The following is a 20,107-nucleotide window of genomic DNA, read 5'->3' on the forward strand; positions in this document are numbered from 1 at the left end:
GGGGCGGACCGCGCGCCCATTGGGCGGTGGCTCAGCCAATGAGGGGGCGGAGCGCTGAGGGGGCGGGGCCAGCATCGCGCGCGCTCCCGCCGCCGGTGGCGGGGCCGCGCGAGGCGGGGGCGGCGGCGGCGCCGGGCGGGAGGGAACGGGCGGGCGGGAGGGGACGGGGACAGGTGCGGCATCGCCACCGAGGCCCACCGGGGCTCGGCGGCCCCGCCACCGCCCCCACGGGCACCGCCGACGCCGCGTCCCGCCGCCCGGCCGCGCGCCGTCATCCCCGCGCGGCATCGCTCGGTCAGCGCCATCCGTCGCGCTGCTGAGGCCTCGGCGGGAGCAGCACCGGGAGCAGCTGTCGCCGCGTTTCCCGAGGACCGGGACGGTGCCGGTGCCATGAAGGAGGATCGCCAGCATCCCGTCGACCTGGGTGAGGTACCGCGGCCATCCCGGAACCGGTCCTGGCACTGCCGGTCGTGGCCTGGCCGTGAGCGAGACCGGCACTCATCGGGTTGGTGCCGGCAGCGGGAGGTCACGGGGTGGCTCTGGGGTCACCACGGGACCACAGCGGCTGCCTGGACCCATCACCACGGGCAGCCAACACCGGCCTGTAGTGACCGATGCCATCACTGGTGGCATCTCCGTTGGCATCGGCGGTGGCATCACCGGCCGTCCCTCCTGTTGTCTCTGTGACAGGTTACGCCATCACCAAACCCGACATCCTGGCCGAGGTGGAGCGAGGGGACGAGGGGGCGGCGGCGGGGCCTTACGGGGAGCACCAGAGCCCCCGGGCACATGCGGCACCCGCCGGCCCCTCCCAGGGTGAGCGGGACACGGGCACGGGCGGGATCGTGGCCAGACGGGACCAGGAACAGGAATCAGGCAACGGGTCGGATCCTGCCGAACCGGGGACTCGGTCCCGGGGGATTCCCGGTGAGGCGGCCACTCCCCAACGCTCTCCTGTCTCCGCAGGGGACTGGCAGGTGAGGGAGGTGAAGACCGAGGATGGAGTGTCCCCACCGGCCCGCTCCCCCCCGGCTCGCCACACCGGCCCCGCCGACTTCCTCGTCCCGCTGCGGGAACGGGGCTGCAGCTACTGCGGCGTCCTCGAGCCGGAGCCGAATCCCGGTGCCGGTAACGGGGGGCTCATCGCCGCACCGCCCGCCTTCGAGAGCCGCCGCTGCCGGCCCGGGGAGCGGCCGCTGGATTGTGCCGAGTGCGGCCGAGGCATGGGGCAGAAGCCGGACCTGGTGCGGCACCGGCTGGGGCACGGCACGGAGCTCGGCTACGCCTGCGGCCGCTGCGGAAGAGGCCTGGCCGAACCGGGGGGACTGGGGGCCACGGGCAGCCCCCACCGGCCGGGCCCCTGCACCGGGCGCTCCCCGGGCGCGGTGGAGGGAGCGACGGCAGCGCCGCGGAAGGAGCGGAAGGAGCTGTCGCTGACCGAGAAGGTGCGCGTGCTGGAGATGCTGGAGGGCCCCAAGGTATCGCAGAGCGAGCTGGCCAAGCGCTTCGGGGTGTCGCAGCCCCAGATCTGCCGCATCATCAAGAACAGGGAGCGCATCCTGAGCGAGTGGCACCGCAACGGCGACCCCGAGCGCAAGCGCAAGCGGGAGGGCAAGGACGCGGCGCTGGAGGCCGCGCTGCTGCGCTGGGTGGAGGGTGCCCGCTCCGCCGATCTGCCCGTGGGCCGCCCGCTGCTGCAGCTCAGGGCCAGGCACCTGGTCCGGCCCGAGCCCGAGCCCGGCGGTGGCTGGCTGGCTCGCCTGGGCGCTCGCCACGGCCTCGCCGGCAAGAAGCCACCGGCAGAGAAAGGGGACGCGGAGCAGCCCACGGCGGAGCACTGGGCCGGCGCGGTGCTGCCCGGGCTCCTCCGCAGCTACGCCCCCGCCGAGATCTTCGCCTGCGGGGAAACCGCGGTGCCGCTCCCGGCCGGTGACCCCGGCAAGGGCGAGAGCCCCGGCGAGCGGCTGACGCTGCTGCTCTGCGCCAACGCCAGCGGCTCGGAGAAGGTGCCGCTGCGGGCGGTGGGGGACAGCCCCCGGCCACGCTGCCTGCGGGGCGTCAACCTGGAGCAGATGCCCTGGAGCTACCGCGCCGGCAGCCTGGCCGGCCTGACCGCCCCGCTCTTCGCCGAGTGGCTGCGGGAGTTCAACGAGGGGATGCGGCGGCAGGGCAAGAGCGTCCTGCTCCTCCTGGCCAAGCACGAGGCGCACCCCTACCTCCAGCTGTCCAACGTCAGGATGGTCTTCGTCCCGCCGGCCACCGCCCTGGCCCAGCCCCTGGACCGCGGCATCGCCGGCGACCTCAAGAGTCATTACCGGCGCCGGTTGCTGCGGTGGCTGCCGGCGGAGCGCGGCGCGGGGCAGCCCAGCCTGCTGGATGTGCTGCACATGCTGGCGCAAGCCTGGGGCGACGTTCACCCGGGGCTCATCGCCAGCTGCTTCCGCGCCGCCGGCTTCACCCCCGACGCCAGCGCCGAGGCCGTGTCCCTCACCTCGGCACCCGGCCTGCTCGGCCGGCAGCAGCTGCAGCGCGACGGGGACCCGGTGGAGGCGGACGGGGACGAGGGCACGGCGGAGGGCGAGGACGCGGGCGAGCTGGCGGCCGTGCCGCCCTGCCCCTCGGAGCGGGAGGTCTGGAGGAGCCTGGCTACGCTGCGGCGGTACCTGGAGTGCCAGGCCACCTCTCCGGACCTCTTCCAGGCTTTCTACGAGCTGGAGGACGCGGTGCACATGGTGTCGGCCAGCGCGGGGCGAGCCTCCCTCGGGGACGCCCCTCCCAAGCAGTGACCGGGCGGCTGTGCGGGCCCGGAGCCGCTCGAAGGGCCGGTGCTCATTGGGGCCGTCCCCGGCCCGGCCCGGCCGCTTTTCCCTGCGCTTGTGCCGTGGGCTTTGCCGTGGGTCTGTATGGCCCCGTGGGATCACCGTGCGTGGGGGCCGTGGAGCCGCCGCGCTCTGGGTGTCACCCACGGGGCGGTGACAGTGCTGGGGACACAAACCTGCTGCCAGAACCTTCTCCCAGAGGGTGGCTGTTGCAGCCAGCAGGAATCGATGTGGAGCTGCTGCCGGTGGGGGTTTGCCCTGAGTGGGATGGTTGTGACTGCCGGGGGGGATGTGGGTGGTGCCGGGGACAGCAGCTCCTCCCCATGGGGGAATCGGGTGCCACCGGCTGCTGTCACCACGTGGTGCCCAGAGGATTGTTACAGGCATTAAAAAGCTGGAATTCAGCAAAGCGGAGCACGGGTGGTTTTATTCTACTGTCATTTGTGCTGTGAGCGGGACAGAGCTCTCCGGGGTTGCTGGGAGCAGTGGGGCCACCCCAAATCCCCTCTCCCAATCTTTGGGAACACCGTGGCTCCCACAGCCACCCCGAGCTGTGCCATCCCCACTCGGGTACGGCCATGGCAGCACCTGCGGGCAGTGAGGACCTGGCTGAGCACCCTGTCCTGCCTGTGCCACCCTTGGTGGCACCCTGGGGTCCCCTGCACAGCCCCCCGTGTACACTGTGCCCCACACCGGGGTCCCTGAGGCGGGGTGGGGTATGGGGATGACCCTCTGGCTACAGAGTCAGGGCCAGCTGGAGGCCACCAGGCTGGGACAGAGGTGTCCCCACAGGCCCGGGGCTCCAGGGATGGAGGCCACAGGGGGATCCCCGCGTGGATACATGGTGAGGGGTGGGCACGAAGCACCCACGGGAGGAGGGGAAATGCAGGGGATGCAGGCACGAGGTTCAGCAGGCGGGACCCCCACAGGGATGCACAAGCACGGCTGGGGAAGTGGGGGGACGCAGGGACCCGGGAGGCACTGGGGGGTCCCCACGGGGACACACCGTCACGGGGGTACGTGGTGAGCACGGGGTGGGACCCCCGTGGGATTCACCTTCACGGGGGTGCAGAGATGGGGGGCATAACGGGATCCCCACGGGGGCACCCGCAGCATCCTCGGGAGTGGGATACAGGGATTATAACCCCGGGGAGCCCCACGGGGATACAGCTGCAGTGTACAGCGACAGCCGCCGTCCCCTCGGGGCGGAATGCAGGGCGGTTCTGCCCCGGTGGGATGTTCCGGTGGGATGTCCCGTTCTGGTGGGATGTCCCAGTGAGATGTGCCGGTGGGCTGTCCCGGTGGGCTGTCCCGTTCCGATGGGCTGTCCTGGTGGGCTGTCCCGTTCCGGTAGAATATCCCGGTAGGATGTCCCGGTGGGCTGTCCCGTCCCGGTGGGCTGTCCCGTCGCGGTGGGGTGGGCTGTCCCTCCCGCTGTCCGTCCCGCTGTCCCTCCCGCTGTCCGTCCCGCTGTCCGTCCCGCTGTCCCTCCCGCTGTCCGTCCCGCTGTCCGTCCCGCTGTCCCTCCCGCTGTCCGTCCCGCTGTCCGTCCCGCTGTCCCTCCCGCTGTCCCTCCCGCTGTCCGTCCCGCTGTCCCTCCCGCTGTCCCTCCCGCTGTCCGTCCCGCTGTCCGTCCCGCTGTCCCTCCCGCTGTCCGTCCCGCTGTCCGTCCCGCTGTCCGTCCCGCTGTCCCTCCCGCTGTCCGTCCCGCTGTCCGTCCCGCTGTCCCTCCCGCTGTCCGTCCCGCTGTCCGTCCCGCTGTCCCTCCCGCTGTCCGTCCCGCTGTCCGTCCCGCTGTCCGTCCCGCTGTCCCTCCCGCTGTCCGTCCCGCTGTCCGTCCCGCTGTCCGTCCCGCTGTCCCTCTCGCTGTCCCTCCCGCTGTCCCTCTCGCTGTCCCTCCCGCTGTCCGTCCCGCTGTCCGTCCCGCTGTCCCTCCCGCTGTCCGTCCCGCTGTCCCTCCCGCTGTCCCTCCCGCTGTCCGTCCCGCTGTCCCTCCCGCTGTCCCTCCCGCTGTCCCTCCCGCTGTCCGTCCCGCTGTCCCTCCCGCTGTCCCTCCCGCTGTCCGTCCCGCTGTCCGTCCCGCTGTCCGTCCCGCTGTCCCTCCCGCTGTCCGTCCCGCTGTCCGTCCCGCTGTCCCTCCCGCTGTCCGTCCCGCTGTCCCTCCCGCTGTCCGTCCCGCTGTCCGTCCCGCTGTCCGTCCCGCTGTCCCTCCCGCTGTCCCTCCCGCTGTCCGTCCCGCTGTCCGTCCCGCTGTCCCTCCCGCTGTCCCTCCCGCTGTCCCTCCCGCTGTCCGTCCCGCTGTCCCTCCCGCTGTCCCTCCCGCTGTCCGTCCCGCTGTCCCTCCCGCTGTCCGTCCCGCTGTCCGTCCCGCTGTCCGTCCCGCAGGGCAGTTGCGGTGCGCGGTGCCGCCCCCGCCGTTTCGCGGCGGTGCCGCCAGGGGGGGCCCGCGGGCGGTGTCGCGCAGGGCCCGCGCCGGCGCTCGGAGGAAATGAAGGCGAGTTCCGCCGAGGCGGGAGCCATTACCCGCCGCCGGACCTGAGCCCCCCCTCCCGCCGCCGCCGGGGCCCCGCTCCGCGCCCCCCGCGCCCCGCACGCCCCTCCCGGCGCAGGTAAGCGCTGCCCCGGGGCCGGGAGGGGCCGGCGGGCCGGGGGGAGCCGCGGGGCCGCGCCCGGTGCCTGCCCCGGGCACCCGCCCGCAGCGGGATCCCGAATGGGGGGGGGTCCGCGGGGCAGGCCCCGGCCCGGCCGCTTTGTCCCCGGTCAGAGGAGCGCGAACAAAGCCGGGGGAGGGCAGCGCGCAGCCCCCCCGGGACCCGCAGCCGGCGCCCCGAGGCCGCGGGTGTGGGCGCTGCCGGGGGGCCCCGGGGATGGGGAGGGGGCTCGGGGCAGGCTCGGGGCGGCAGAGACACCTCGGGGCTGCGGGCTCCCAGCGGGGCTGGTGCGCTGCTCCCGGGGCTTGCTGGGGGCTGAGGGCGCGATGGGAGGTTGGGGTGGGCGCCGTGGTCTGTACTGTGGTCCCGTGGTCCTCGTGGGAGTTTGAGGTGTGCACACCTGGTGCAGGTGTGCGCCCTGGCCGAGGGCTTCACCGTGGCCTCGGAGCTCTTGCTACGGCCAGGGTTTTTGACGTGGTCCCAAGTTCCTCACGAGGAGTTTGGGGTGGTCGCCGTGGTCACGGTGTTTAGCATGGCCGAGGTCTTTGCCGTGGCCCCGGGGTGCTCACTGGGAGCCCCAGGTGTGCACCGTGGCCGAGGTCTTTGCTGCATCCGCAAGGTCCTCGCCGGGAGCTTGGGCTGCTCACCGTAGTCAAGGTCTTCTCTGTGGTGTCGAGGTCCTCTCTGGGCTCTTCAGGTGCTCATCATGGCCAAGGCCTTCGCCAAGGTCTTCATTATGGCCTTGCAGCACGTGCCATGGCCTTGGTCACTGTCCTGGTGCCAGGGTGTCGCTGCGATCTTGAGCTGCTCACCATGGCTGAGGCCTGCTGTGATGCCTTTGCCATGGCCTTGGGGCTCTCACTGTGGCCATGGCTTTCACCATGACCCCAAGATCCTCAGCGGGAGCTCAGGGCGCTCGCTGGGCTCTTGATGTTCTCACCACAGCCAAGACCCTTGCCAAGGCCTGCCTCTAGGCCAGGGTCTTTGCCATGGCCTTGAGGTGCTCACCGTGGCCAAGGGCCGTGGAACTGTCCTTCGGGTCATGGTCAGCACCGTGGCCCCGAGGCCCTGGCTGGGAACCTGAAGTGCTCATCACACCCAAAACTTTCCCCATCATGGCCAGCGTTGCCGTGAGCCCCTTGCCGTGGCCTTGAGGTGCCCCATCACCCTCAGCCTGGCCCTGAGTTGCTCCTCGGCACCCTCAGGCAGCTCCGGGGCCCCGCGGTGCCGTTCCCGAGGCGCTCCCCACAGCCCCTCCCGTGGCCGCTGCCTGGGGGCTCCCGGGTGCCTCTGGCTGGAGAGAGCCGGGGGGCCCTCGCCGTCCCCCCGCGCTGCCACCAGCCACCGCTGCCCTTTCCTTTTCTCCCCTCCCAGGTGCCCTCGAGCCGGGCGAGGCGATGCGGTGCGCCCATGCCGCGTGCTGTGCCGAAGCGGCTCTTTAGATCCTCCCCGGCCCAAGCCTCCCCTGCCATGGATGCCTCCGGGGCTCTTGCTTCGGCTCCCTCCTCCGCGGCTCCCTCGGGCTCCCGCAGCCCCATGTTCCCCCCAGGAGCTGACAGAGAGGAGTGGGGACCGAGGTTCAATTGTGCCCCTTCCACCTCTGCCGCAGCCTCGCAGGCGATGCCAGCGTCTGGCCGGAAGAGGAAAGCCAACTTCTCCAATGACGAGACCGAGACGCTGGTCTGGAATGTGGTCCGGCATTTCAGCGCCCTGTACGGGTCCGAGGCCCTGCGGGCTCACCCCGTGCGGCGGAAGCAGCTCTGGACCCAAATCCAAAGCCGCGTCAACTTCCTGGGCTACACCGAGCGCTCCATCGACGACCTCAAGCACAAGTGGCGCGACCTGCGGCTGGACGTCAAGAAGAAAATCACCTCCAAGAAGCACCTGCCCATGAACCGCGCCGGGGGGCCGCTCCACAAGCCTCGCCTCACGCCCCTGGAGAAGATGGTGGCTTCCACCTTCCTGCAGGCCAGCCACGACTCGGAGCCCGAAATCATCCTGGACCCAGGTCAGTGGCGGTGGAGCACTCCCCGAGGGATGTCCGGCCACGCTGGCGTTCTGAGCTGGCTGTTGTGGATTGCGGAATGAGACTCTGGGCTTTGCGTTGGGATTGTGGTGTCCACCAGAGCCGCGGTCCCGTTGTGCCCAAGTGCCACCCTCTGGGGTAGGGAACTGCGTGTGCTGGGGTTAGAAATCCTCCGTGGGAATAACCTGGGATCAGGGAGTTGTAGAAAGCCCAGAGCGGTTTGAGTTGGAAGGGATCTTAAAGCTTATCCTGTTCCACCTCTGCCATGGCAGGGACACCTCCCACTGTCCCAGCTGCTCCAAACCCCATCCAGCCTGGCCTTGGGCACTGCCAGGGATCCAGGGGCAGCCACAGCTGCTCTGGGAAAACTGTGCCAGATAACAGGATTGGTAGGAACACCTCAAGCTTTGCAGGAGTGGGTCTTTTTTGTTGTTTTTTCCTCTTTTCTTTGATTTGATGCTGTTTGATCCCAAAGTGGCCTGTCTGGTTTCACTGGGGGGGCATCATAGGCTCAGTCCAAGTGGCCCAGAGTAGGCTCTCTGTGATCCAGACACCGGTCGTGTGCCAAGCACGGGGCTCTAGGCTGAAGGAACAAATCCTGTGTGATGGCATGAGGCTGTGCCAGGGGAGGGTCAGGCTGGAAATCAGGGAAAGGTTCTTCCCCAGAGGCTGCTGAGGCACTGCCCAGGCTCCCCAGGGAATGGGCACAGCTCCAGCCCTGCCAGAGCTCCAGGACATCCCTCAGGGATGCACAGGCTGGGATTATTGGGGTGCAGGGCCAGGAGCTGGATCAGTGATCCCTGTGGGTCCCTCCCAGCTCAGGTTATTCCCCATCCCCATGATTCCCTGGCACTGGGAGGTGTCAGCCCCCCGGGGGCTCAGGGTGCTGCTGGGGTGGGTGAGGCAGAGCGATGGGGTCGCCGTGTCCCCGGCAGCTGAGGCCGCATCCTCCGTGTCCCACAGATCTGTTCTTCCCTGGAGCGTCCAAGCAGCCCTTCATGCACCTGCAGCCCGGTGTGAGCCACCCCAGCATCTACATCGACACCAACGGGCAGCCCTCGGCCCTGCCCGACGTGGAGGGCTCGGCCGTGCCGCGCCTGCCGGGACAGAGCCCCGACCCCGCCGGAGGCTGCGAGTACGGCCGAGGAGAGGGGCAGGGCGGCTCCGGTACGGCGGGACCAGCACGGGCTGGGAGTGGGATGGAGATGGGCTGGGAGGGAGACTGGCTGGGAACTGGGTCTGGATGGAGATCCACTGGGAGCGGGGCTCGGATGGAGATCCAGTGGGTCAGGATGGGAAGTGTGGGGTCTGGATGGAGGTCCTCTGGCAGCAGGGTTTGGTTGAAGATCCGGTGGCAGTTGGGTTCTGGACGGGGATTTTCTGGGAGTAGAGTTAGGATGGAGATCCTCTGACTCAGGATGGGGATCTGCTGGGTCAGGATGGAGATCCTCTGGGTCAGGATGGAGATCCTCTGACTCAGGATGGAGATCTGCTGGGTCAGGATGGGGATCCACTGGGTCAGGATGGAAATCTGCTGGGTCAGGATGGGGATCTGCTGGGTCAGGATGGAAATCTGCTGGGTCAGGATGGGGATCTGCTGGGTCAGGATGGAGATCCTCTGACTCAGGATGGAGATCTGCTGGGTCAGGATGGGGATCTGCTGGGTCAGGATGGAAATCTGCTGGGTCAGGATGGGGATCTGCTGGGTCAGGATGGAAATCTGCTGGGTCAGGATGGGGATCTGCTGGATCAGGATGGGGATCTGCTGGGTCAGGATGGGGATCTGCTGGGTCAGGATGGGGATCTGCTGGATCAGGATGGGGATCCACTGGGATCCATGTGCTGGGAGGGCCTGGGGCCAGGGCAGTGCTGTGGCTCACCGAAGGTTTCTCTTCTCTCCCAGCCGAGTCGGGACAGGAGCTGCGCACTCCAGACGCGTCGGCCATCTCCCCATCCCTGCGAAACGAGTCCCTGGTCTCCTACGCCTCCATGTCCGAGGAGGAGGAACGGGAAGGCCGGGAGGTGGAGAGGGGCCACGGCGGGGCCGCGGGGATGCAGCCGGGGCCCGAGGCCCCCATGGCAGCGGAGGAGGACATGAAGCTGTCCCGCCAGGCCATGCTGATCCGCCGGTGCAGCTCCCAGGGCTCCGTCACTTCCCTGCCCGAGGACTCTCTGAACCCCGCGGACGCTCACTCGGACTGGGGGCACGAGGGGGTGTCCGACCTGCCCGCCCTGGGCCGCGGCCTCGACTCGGCGCATCCCGAGGAGCAGGCGGGGGGCCCGGGCCCGGAGATGGGCGCCTTGCCCAGGGTACTGATGGGGCCCACCTGGGAGAAGGCTCCAGCGGAGGAGGAGCCCCCGGCGCGCTCCCCGCTGCACGGCGCCCTGACCGAGGAATCGCTGCCCTCCTCGGCCTCCCCGCCGGGAGACGCTCCGGCCTCCGCCGGCCCCGGCCGCGGGCTGGGCTGCTCCCGCCTGCGCGAGGACCGCCGCGAGAGCTGGAGGACTAGCATCCATCACCTGCTCGACCTGGAGGAGCAGTGGGACCAGCTGTACCACCAGGAGCTGGCCATGTGGCAGGAGGAACGGGCCACCCAGCGCGAGGAGCGGGCGCGCGACCGGGAGCTGCAGTTCCGCCTGCTCGGCGTCCTCACGGACATCCGCGACGAGCTGCGCTACCTGCGCCAGGAGCGCGCCGGCGCCCGCCAGAGCCCGGCCCCGCCGCCCCCCGAGCCCCGCCGCGACCCCAGCCCGCTCCTCGAGCAGCCCAAAGCCGAGCCCGGCTTCCCCGAGCCGCCGGCCGGGAGCGCCGGCTGGGCTGACACCGCCGTGCCCAGCCGGAGCCCCTTCGGCAACCGCGGCCGGGGCCGGCGCCGCGGGCGGCCGCGCGGCTCCGCTTCCCGACACAGACGCCTCTTCCTCACCAACAGCTAGGGACGGGCGGGAGCCGCTCCGCCACGGACACGGAGTGCCCGCGGCCGCCCCGGGGGGACGGCGTGCGGTGAGGCGGGCGGCACCCGACGGATCCCCGCGGGAAGGGACAGAGGATGCGGGTGCCGGCGCTGGCCCCACCTGCCGCGGGCTCGGAGCGCTCCGGGCAGGTGTCCCCGCGTGTCCCCGCGTGTCCCTGCGCATGTGAAGCGCGGGAGAGCCCCGAGGTGACGCCGCCGTGCCCGCGGGGGACGCGTGTGACGGCGCGGCGTGACGGCGCTAGTCCAGTAGGATTTACTACCTGTCGGGGGGTGGGAGTTAGAAACACTTAGTCGCTGACGTGCGAACATTTTATGCAAATCATTTAATGATCTAATTTGCATATAACCATAAAACTTCTGTTAAAAAAAAAAAAACACCTCCAAAAAACCCCAGAAGTTACGGTTTTGTGTGTGATCTCTGTGTGGGGGCGGGAGCTGGGCCAAGGGGGTCGTTTGGCCCGTGGCTCTGCAGCCCTGAACGGGGACAAGGCCATGGGACAAACGAGCTTCACCCCATTCCTTTGGGGCCGCCCAGCACCCCAGGATCAGGGCTGGGGAGCAGGAGCTGTGCTGTCCATGCTTGGAACCGGCAGATCTGGAGAGGGGTGAGGGCATGCACATCTTTGGTTTCCTACCCAAAAGTGTTTGGGGTCCCCAGGCAGTGTGCAGTGTCCCCAGCGAGTTCGAGCATCCCCAGGAATGTGCAGGGCTCAGGCAGCCTGACAGGTTCCAGGAGTGTCCCGAGGGAGTGTCCCCTGCAGTGTCCAGTGTCCCCAGGGTGTGTGGAGGGTCCCTGGCATCATGCAGGGTCCCCAAACATCGTGCAGTGTCCCCAGGGTGTGTGCAGGATTCCCAGGAGGTGTCCAAGGTCCCAGCAGCATTTGGGGTCCCCGGACAAGGTGCAATGTCCCCAGCAGTGCTTGGGGTCCCTATGGAAGGTGCAGGGTCCCCAGGGAATGTCCAAGGTCCCCATGGATGGTGCAGGGTCCCCAGGGAATGTCCAAGGTCCCCATGGATGGTGCAGGGTCCCCAGGGAATGTCCAAGGTCCCCATGGATGGTGCAGGGTCCCCAGAGCACCCCAGCACTGCACCTTCTGTCTCCCCCGTCCATCTCCAGCCCACATCAGGGTGACAGCACTGCTGAACCCTCTGTGCTGTGTCCCCTGTCCCCTCGTCCAGCATCCAGGGCTCCCTGAGAGCCACCTCCTGCTCGGTGGCAGCTCCTGCCCCCCCGGTGGGCTGGGACAGGAGGGTGCAGCCCCCAGGGAGGGGACAGTGGGGCAGCAGGAGCTGTGGCATTTGTATGGTCACCCAGCTCTGGTCGTGGCCTCCCAGGAGGATGGTGACGGCCAGCTTGGGGACCCTGGGGTGCCTGAGGAAGGGCTCTGGGTTCACATGGCTGTGGGAAAAAATGGTGTGAAATAACTCCTATCCCCAAATCAGGGGTCAGAGGGAGCCGGGGATGGGTCAAGGACAGGGGACAGGAAGGACCCAGGGATGGGTCGGTGACAGGAGTGGGGGTCTCCACACAGCCCCAGCAGCACGAGGCCACCTCAGCCGGTGACACAGGGACCTCCTGAGCCCCCACACCCCCGGAGCCACAGCGCTACCCCGTGTCCCACCACGACATTCCCACTTTCCCAGGCTGCTGCCGCTGCCTTCCCGCAGCGCAGGGCCCCGGGGAGGGGGCGGGAGCGCGGCCACAGAGCACGGGGGACCCACGGCGGGGGTGCTGACGGCTCTGCAGCCCAGCACGACTTTATTCCGTATCGCTTCGTCCATACAAAACTACACCCCAAGCACTGTACAGCGGGACGGCGCGGGGAGGGGGGCAGTAAAAATAAGCAGCGGGGGCGAGGGGACAGAGCGGCAGGCGGGGGGTGGCGCGGGGGGACACGGCGAGGGGGCTGCCCCCCACCCCGTGCGGCGACATTGTCCGTGGGGGGAGCGCTGGGGGGTGAAGCGTCCGTCCGTGGCGGGGGACCTGGGGGCTCGTCCCCCAACCGGGGCTCCCCGCGTGCCCCCCGCCCCGGCCGGGCACCTCGATTTGGTCGGAAGCTGCGTGGCCGGTGGCTGTCCCCGTCCCGGGAGGTGCCAGTCCGCGGCGGGGCGGCCCCTAATCCCCGGGGGGGAGGATCCCGGGCGGGGGCAGCGGCGGCGGCCCCGCCTCGGCTCCGTGCACCCGCTGGTGATCCTTGAGCGATTCCTTGTAGCGGAAGCTGCGGCCGCAGGCGGGGCACTGGTACGGGCGCTCCCCGGTGTGGATGCGCTGGTGCTTGAGCAGGTTCTGCTTGCGGATGAAGCTCTTGCCGCACTGGGCGCAGGCGAAGGGGCGCTCCCCGGTGTGCAGCCGCTGGTGGTTCTGCAGGTGTTCCTTGCGGCTGTAGCACTTGCCGCACTCGGAGCACTTGTAGGGCCGCTCGCCGCGATGGATCATCTGGTGCCGCACCAGCCCCGAGTGGCAATTGAAGCTCTTGCCGCACTCGGCGCACGGGTAGGGCCGCTCGGCCGCGTGGCTGCGCTGGTGGATCCGCAGGCTTTTCTTGCCGCTGAAGCTCTTCCCGCACTCGGCGCAGCCGTGCGGCCGCTCCTCGGCGGGGCCGGGCGGCGCCGCGGGGACGGCCCCGGTATCGGCCCCCGGGCCCGGCTCGGGGCCCGGAGCTTTGCCCAGTCTGTGCTGCGCCGGCAGAGGCACCGCCGCTGGCACCGCCGCCTGTCCCTCGGGGGTCCCGAAGCCCGTGGCGGGGAAGAGCAGCTCCCCGGAGCTGCCCGGCAAGCCCACCTCCTCGGGGGGCTCGGCGTGGGGGCACCGCTCCTCCGTCTTCACCAGCAGCCCCTCGCTGGCTGCGGGGGACAGAGAGACTGGTCAGTCCTACCGGGGACACTGGGGATGTCCCCAGGTCACAGCTCGTCCTGGGAGGGGGCTCTCCCCACCCCAGCCCCATGGTGGGGATCGCTCACCAGGACCAGGGCCCGGGGGCAGCATCTCCCTCTCGGGCAGCTCCCAGGGCTCCCGGACACAGGGCTCTTCCTCCTGCTTGATCCACGACAAGAAGTCGTGCGCGGTGATCAGGGCGTCCGCGCCTGCAGGGAGGGACAGGGACCGGGACGGGGACTCAGCCACGGCCGGTCCCGGGAGGCCGGGGAGGGAACGGCTCCGGTGGGTGCAGCCTCAGCCCCGGGCTCACCTGCACAGGGGTCTGGTGGCATCCCCCGCTCCTCCGGGAACTGCTGCTCCCCCACAAACGCCACCTCCTGCTTGATCCGGGACAGGATGTCGGAGGTGGAGATCAGCGACTCTGTTCACAAGGAGAGACTTGGCCGGGGCCGGGATGGAGCCACACGGAGCGACCCACGGCCAGCACAACGTGCAGGGTGTGACCCCTGGACTCCCTCAGGGGACATCCCCATCCCACAGCAGTTATGGACATCCAACACCCCCAGGGAGCTGTGGGGACAGGTGGCTGTGGGACAGCCCTTGGGGACGGGTGACCCTGAGATGGCCCTTGGGGACGGGTGACCCTGAGATGGCCCTTGGGGACAGGCACCTGGGAACAGATGACTGTGGCAGAGCCCATTGGGGACAGGTGACAACAGGGCCATGGCTGATGGGGCTGGGTGACTGTGGCAGTGGGCTCTGACACATCGTGGTGGCAGCAGGGGACACGCGGATCTCCCAGTGATGGAGATCTCCAGCACAAATCATGGATTTTCTGGGGTCACTCATGGCAGTTCCCAGTCACAGCTGGAGAACTGGGCCCAGCAGGGATGGGACTGTTGGGGAAGGGGCGTCCCTGGGGTGAGGAGGGTGGGGGAAGGCGAGATGGAGACACTGGGGACAGTGGGGACGGGTCCTCCCGTGGTGCCTCACCCGCGCAGGCGTCCGGTGGCAGCTCCCTCTGCTCCAGCTCCCGCTGCTCAGGGACACAGGGTCCGTCCCCGCGCTCGCTGCGGGGCTGTGCCTCGCTTCTGGAGAGGGCCCCATCTGCCAGGGACAGACCTGTGTCACCCCTCCCTGTCACCCCCTCCCTGTCACCCAGGCTTCAGGGGTCACTCTGGGGACACATCAGGCTGCCAGGACCTGGCGTGAGAACACGCCTGAATCCCACGACACCTCCATGCTGGAGGTAGTGAGGACACTCAGGTCCTGGGGACACGGACCCTCTCCGGTCCCCTGGGCAGCACTGGCACGGCACGGTGTGTCACCCTGTCCCCACACACAGCATGAGCCATGGAGCGTTCCTTCTGCCATGGGTGGTCCCAGAACACAGCGAGTGCCACCACCGACCCACGTTGGGGTCCCACTGAGGGGACACGGCCATCGCTCCACGCTGCCAGGAGAGGTGGAAAAGGGACATTTACCCAGGGACAGCAAAGCCTCATAGTTCTCCTTCACCAGGTTGTTGTACAGCTCTTTCTGCCACTCCTCCAGGTTCTTCCACTCCTCCGCTGAGAAGTAGACGGCGATGTCAACAAATGTCACTGGTACCTGTGGGGACAAGACCCCGCGGCTCAGCCGTGCCCGCTGCCCAGGGAAACCGAGGCTCCCCCCACTGTCCTGCAGCCCCCTGGGACACTCTACCTTGGGGACCTCGCCCCGGGGGCCGGGGGGCAGCCGCAGCACCCAGAAGTTCCTGTTCTTCAGGAGGTTCTCCACGTTCTCCAGGCGCCTCTGGAGCAGCCCGTACTCCTGGATGAGGGTGCCCAGCACGGCCCACTTGCTCTCCAGCTGGTTCCCAAATTCCATGGCAGTCTTCTCGCAGTCCAGGAGCTTCTTCTCGGCGGTGCCGGAGCGGCCCTCCAGGCTGAGCAGGCGGGTGGCCAGGAGGTCGATCTTCCTCTCCATGGCCTGCACCGTGGCCACCACGGTCCAGAGCGAGGCCTCTGCGGAGTGGAGCTGCGCCTCCCGCACGTGCGCCCGCTCCGGCAGCAGCGGCGGCTGCAGCGGCATCAGGTGAGGGGCCTCCATGTTCCACTCCTGCACCTGGGCCACGGTGAGGGCACGCGTGGGAGGAGGCCCACGGTCACCCCCTGGAGCCTCTGTTCCCCATTTCCAGGGCTTTTGGCCACCAGCAGCCCCAGAACTGCAGGGGAGCCCTGTGTGCGATGCCCACCGGCCTGAGGGGACAGGGAGTGGCAGTCCAGGGTGGCCGTGGGGTCAGTGCCCATCCCTGTCCCCAGGGAACGCCTGCCAGAACTAGGCAGGTCACCATGGTGACCCCTCCCAACTTGTCACCCCAATCCCTTGGGAGCCATTCCTGGTTCTGCCCGGGCCAGGAGGAGGATGGGGCTGGGTGGGCAGGGAGCAGCCAGGGCAAGTGTGGACCAGAGGTGTCCAGGGACACCTTGGGGACATAAAGGGACATGCCAGGACAGAGGTGCCTGGGGCATCCCTGGGCTGAAGCCTGCTCGGAGCATCCCGGGGCAGCCTGGGGCATCCTGGGGGCACGGAGCTCTCCCGGGGCAGAGGTGTCTGAGGACACGCTGGGAACACACGGGCATCCCGGGTCAGCGGGGCATCCCGGGAGCGCTGGGGCCATCGCGGGTCGCGTCTCTGGGGACATCCCGGGGCACCCCGGGGCATCCCGAGGGCACGTGGACATCCCGGCTCGGCGCTGCCCGGCGCATCCCGGGGACGCAGGGACATCCCGGGGCAGGGCTGCTCAGCCACAGCCCCGGGGCAGCGCGGCTCTGGTGCCCGGGGGCGGCGGGGCCCCGCGGGCTGGCGGTGCCGGAGGGTCCCGGCCGGGGCGCGCGGGCCGGGCCGGGCGGCGGCGGGAGCGGGGCGGGCGGGGCGGCTCCGCCTGCGGCCGGTGTCCGGTGCCGGTGCCCCGGGCCGCGCTTACCTGGGCGGGCGCCCACTCGGCCATGGCCCCGCGGAGCTGGGCCGGGCCCCGGCGGCCGCGGCCGGGACTGGGGCTGGGGTTGGGGCCGGGCGGCGGCGGCGGCGAGCGCGGAGCGGGGCCGGGCCGGGAGCGGGGCCGGGAGCGGGGCCGGGGCCGCTGTCGGTGCCTGCGCACGGGCCGGGCCCCGCCGCCCCGCCGAGCAGCCACGGGCAGCCGGGGAATCGCATCCGCCTCCTCCGGGCTGGGCGGCAGCGGGCGGGGAGCGGCGGCAGCGCGGAGCGCCGAGCACTGCCGCCTACCGGCACCGGCAGCGGCTCCGCCACCGGCGCGGCCCCGCCACCGCCACCGGGCCGGCACCAGCACCCGCACCGGCACCGGCCGCTCTGCCGCCCGCACCGCCACAGCCCGCTGGCACCGGCAGGGGCTCCTCCACGGCCGTGGGCACTGGCACCGGCACCCTCAGTGGCACCGGTGCACCGGCACTGCCACCGGCACCACTGCGGGAATTGGCATCGCCTCTGCCACCGGCACCGGTCTCTGCATCGGCATCAGGCGGTGACACGAGCGCGGGTGACGCCGTGATGGATTTGGGTGCAGGGAACACCGATTTGGGTGGCACCGAGGGCCAGGAGCCGTGCGGGGAGAGGACGTGAGCACCCACGGCAGGACCCCCGTGCTGGCCGGAGTCTGGGGGACATCCTGGGTTTGGGAACCACCCCGTGTGCTCATCCTGACCCTGGGACCTTTCCTTTTAACAGTGCTGGGGCTGGGGCTGCTGCCAGGCCAGAGAAAAAGCGTTACAGTCCCACCTTCCTGGCATTATCCCGGGAAAAGCTCTCCAGTGCCTCGGTGTTCCAGGATCCATATGGATGGGCCACGTCAGGGGCTCACCTGGGCTGGACAGGGAGTGGCCCCGGGGAAGGGAGGGCAGTGGGACAAGAAGGGTTCCCGGGTCCCAGAGCATTTCCCTCCCTGTCATCGCTCCTTGTCCCCCAGCTGCGACACCCCAGCCCTGCCCCACAGCCCCAGGGCTGAGCCTTTTTCATGAAGACGTTTTTGCCAATATCCAATCCAAATATGAGGCCATTTGGAATTTTCCTGTTCCCTGGGAGCAGAGCCCCTCCCTGGCTGTCCCCTCCTGGCAGGGAGTTGTGCAGAGCCAGAAATTCCCCCTGAGCCTCCTTTGCTCCAGGCTGAGCCCTTTCCCAGCTCCCTCAGCCTCTGAGGTTTCTCCATCTCAGGATTCACCTCCTGCCACCACAGACAGGGTTTGCTTGGTTTATTCCCAACATTTTCCAAACATCTCTTACCACGCAGGTGATACTTCCCTGGGAATGTCAGTTCCTCCTGGGAGACGCTTTGATCCCCAGGATGGCACCTGCTTGGGGAGTTAAATCTGGGTCTGACACAGCAGCTCTGCCCCCTCAGGAGTGAGGGGCTGGGAGCAGTGCAGGATGTCCAGGCTGTAAATCCCACACTGGAACATCCCAGTCTGGAGAGGGACTGGGGACAAGGGATGGAGGGACAGGACACAGGGAATGGCTCCCACTGCTTGGATGGGATATTGGGAAGGAATTCCTGGCTGGGATGGAATTCCCAGAGCAGCTGTGGCTGCCCCTGGATCCCTGGCAGTGCCCAAGGCCAGGCTGGATGGGGTTTGGATAACTCTGGGACAGTGGGAGGTGTCCCTGCCATGGCAGGGGTGGGATGGGATGAGCTTTAACATCCCTTCCAATCCAATCTGGGATTCTATGAGGAATAAAAGCAAAGCCAACCCCAGGACTTCACTTATGAGAAGGAAACAACGAGAAGCCAGTGCCAAAATGTTTTTGGGACATTATTCCCGTACCTGGGGTGGGGCAGGATGCTTTGGGGCCACGTGTGTTTTCCCAGTCCTGCTCAGAATTTGTGGCACTCCAGCACAGCACCAGCTGCGTGTTCTCTGCTGCTCCTCAGGGGCTGCTGAGCCCAGAGACTTCATTCCAGATGGAGTCTGTAACTGAGGACACCCCTCCAACTGGAGGCAACACATTTTCCCTCTTGGCACTCAACTGGAATATTCAAAAATGCTGAAAACCACCAGCACGTGGGGAGAAAACACAAAATCTGCATGTGCTGCCTCCACAGGCCACCCCTCCTCTCCTCTCCCTTCTCCCTGCTGCATTTCCACTTCCCAGAGAAACATCACTGACACACTGTACACACATTGAGAATGTATCCATGGGTTTTTCCCCCCAGAATTTCACAAACCAAAGCAGCACCTCACCCCACAGGAAAACATGGGGTCAATAAAAAAACAGAACCCAAAAATAGAGTTAGTTCTGCAGGTACAGTAAAGGGAAAGCAGCAAAAGTGGGGAAATAATGCCCAGAATCTGTCACCTCAAACATCATCCTACAATCCTGTTCCCAAATCTTCATTTTTCATCCCTGAAAACTTGCAGTGTTTCTCTGTGCTACTCTGGATGCTCTCCAGCACGTGTTGCTTGGTGCACCAGGTTTTTTTAACTCCCTTTGTGGTACAGCCAACGCTGCCTTATCCAACTCCTGCTCCAAGGAGGAGCATGGTAAGAATAACAGGGATGATCCAGCTCCTAACCAATGACCATTAGGCCAGCAGCGAATCGAATCACAAAAACCGCCTTATTTCCAAACTCCACCCAAATCCACGCAGGACTATAAACCCCCTCCTGTGAGCAGAGCAGGATTTTTGGCAGCTGAGTGCAAAGCTTTCCCCCAGGCAGGTTTGTGGCAGGTGGATGATGTGGGAACACATCCCGAGGTGGGTGTGGAGGGTGGGTTTCCCCTCGGAGGGGCGTGGGTGCGCTGGTGGCGCAGCAGGTACCCGTGGCGGGCAAAGCTCCTCCCGCACTCGGCGCAGATAAACCACGGCACCGCCGCCTCCTCGGGCTGGCCCTGGTGGTACTGCAGGAACCTCCTGAACTCATCCAGCTCCTGCCCTGCCACGATGCTGCTCCCACTCCCCATTCCCAGGGGATTTCTGGCCGGATTGTGGCGGTTCCCCGATGTTTCTGCCTGGTGCAGGGCTCGGGATGCTCCCGAGGATGATCCGTGCAGTTGTGTGCCTCCTGCAGCCTGGATCGTGGCATCACCGTGGCCTGGAACGAGGAGATTCCAAATATTCCCTGTATTTGATGTGACAGAACACAAATCTCCAAAGAACAATTCCCCATTCACTGTTTCTGGACAAAACCCTTAAATTTTGGTTAAAAAAAACCCCAAAAACCAGCAGGGATGAGGTGGAATCCCCCATCCCTCCAATCCTACCAATTTCAGGTGCTGCCAGTGAATCCTCACAACACCACACACCTCTGCTGAGGCTGGCAGGAGTTTTCCTTCCCTCCAAATCCTGCAGATCCTTGACCCACGCCACTCCTCCTGCTGGGATATGGCTTTTGGGAACAGGACAGTCTGAACAAGGACCAGGAAGAACATGGGAATGGTGGCCATTGATATTTCCCCCTGATGATTTTCCAGCAAATCCCTGCATCATCCACTCTCTGAAGAGCATCTCTGTTATTCCAGGAAAAGATCCAGTGAGGAGGGAGCAGCAGCAGCTGCCCTGGTGTCTAAAAGGGTGTCTGGGATTTGTGAACAGGATTTGTGCTCCAACTTTTATAGATTATTCCATAAATTACACCCAGAAGGTTGAAGATTGAATGTTGAAAAGTGGAAAATCTCTGATTTGAGCCTTCACCCCAAATTCAGCTGCCTGGTGCTGGGTTTTTATGGTTCAGTCCTGTCCTTTTCCCAGCCAATTCCTCCTCGTGCAA

The 20,107-nt window shown here is 67.4% G+C and overlaps 3 protein-coding genes across 5 annotated transcripts; 2 read left to right on the plus strand and 1 right to left on the minus strand.

Moving 5' to 3' along the window:
• Nucleotides 1-165: 165 nt before the first annotated feature.
• LOC131575688 (tigger transposable element-derived protein 3-like) lies at nt 166-2,922 on the plus strand. 2 transcript variants are annotated; one of them, XM_058831500.1, is made up of 3 exons: nt 166-424; nt 691-816; nt 967-2,922. In XM_058831500.1, the coding sequence occupies exons 1-3, from the start codon at nt 391-393 to the stop codon at nt 2,784-2,786; spliced, it is 1,980 nt and encodes a 659-aa protein (XP_058687483.1). In that variant the 5' UTR covers nt 166-390; the 3' UTR covers nt 2,787-2,922. The 2 variants fall into 2 exon arrangements, with proteins under 2 accessions (XP_058687483.1, XP_058687482.1); XM_058831499.1 differs by lacking the exon at nt 166-424 and having other exon boundaries at nt 438-816.
• A 2,307-nt stretch (nt 2,923-5,229) lies between these two features.
• LOC131575691 (uncharacterized) lies at nt 5,230-10,856 on the plus strand. 2 transcript variants are annotated; one of them, XM_058831504.1, is made up of 4 exons: nt 5,230-5,428; nt 6,845-7,478; nt 8,460-8,663; nt 9,400-10,856. In XM_058831504.1, exons 2-4 carry the CDS (start codon nt 6,881-6,883, stop codon nt 10,428-10,430), a joined length of 1,833 nt encoding a protein of 610 aa, XP_058687487.1. In that variant the 5' UTR covers nt 5,230-5,428; nt 6,845-6,880; the 3' UTR covers nt 10,431-10,856. The 2 variants fall into 2 exon arrangements, with proteins under 2 accessions (XP_058687487.1, XP_058687488.1); XM_058831505.1 differs by having other exon boundaries at nt 5,234-5,428; nt 7,080-7,478.
• A 1,345-nt stretch (nt 10,857-12,201) lies between these two features.
• Nucleotides 12,202-16,558, minus strand: LOC131575694 (zinc finger protein 282-like). The gene is made up of 7 exons (XM_058831510.1): nt 16,315-16,558; nt 15,051-15,452; nt 14,831-14,957; nt 14,340-14,453; nt 13,657-13,767; nt 13,430-13,552; nt 12,202-13,312 (listed from the first exon to the last, which is right to left on the minus strand). The coding sequence occupies exons 1-7, from the start codon at nt 16,336-16,338 to the stop codon at nt 12,585-12,587; spliced, it is 1,629 nt and encodes a 542-aa protein (XP_058687493.1). The 5' UTR covers nt 16,339-16,558; the 3' UTR covers nt 12,202-12,584.
• Nucleotides 16,559-20,107: the final 3,549 nt, after the last annotated feature.

The sequence above is a fragment of the Poecile atricapillus genome, chromosome 2 (genome assembly GCF_030490865.1).
Source record: "Poecile atricapillus isolate bPoeAtr1 chromosome 2, bPoeAtr1.hap1, whole genome shotgun sequence".
NCBI lineage: Eukaryota > Metazoa > Chordata > Aves > Passeriformes > Paridae > Poecile > Poecile atricapillus.

Coding starts and splice junctions, on each gene's coding strand:
- LOC131575688 (XM_058831499.1), top strand. CDS start 615: ATGCCATCACTGGTGGCATCTCCGTTGGCATCGGCGGTGGCATCACCG. Junction 817..966: donor ACCCGCCGGCCCCTCCCAGG/GTGAGCGGGACA, acceptor CTGTCTCCGCAG/GGGACTGGCAGGTGAGGGAG.
- LOC131575691 (XM_058831504.1), top strand. CDS start 6,881: ATGCCGCGTGCTGTGCCGAAGCGGCTCTTTAGATCCTCCCCGGCCCAA. Junction 7,479..8,459: donor CGAAATCATCCTGGACCCAG/GTCAGTGGCGGT, acceptor CGTGTCCCACAG/ATCTGTTCTTCCCTGGAGCG. Junction 8,664..9,399: donor AGAGGGGCAGGGCGGCTCCG/GTACGGCGGGAC, acceptor CTTCTCTCCCAG/CCGAGTCGGGACAGGAGCTG.
- LOC131575694 (XM_058831510.1), bottom strand. CDS start 16,338: ATGGCCGAGTGGGCGCCCGCCCAG. Junction 15,453..16,314: donor CCGAGTGGGCGCCCGCCCAG/GTAAGCGCGGCC, acceptor ACCGTGGCCCAG/GTGCAGGAGTGGAACATGGA. Junction 14,958..15,050: donor CCCGGGGCGAGGTCCCCAAG/GTAGAGTGTCCC, acceptor TTGTCCCCACAG/GTACCAGTGACATTTGTTGA.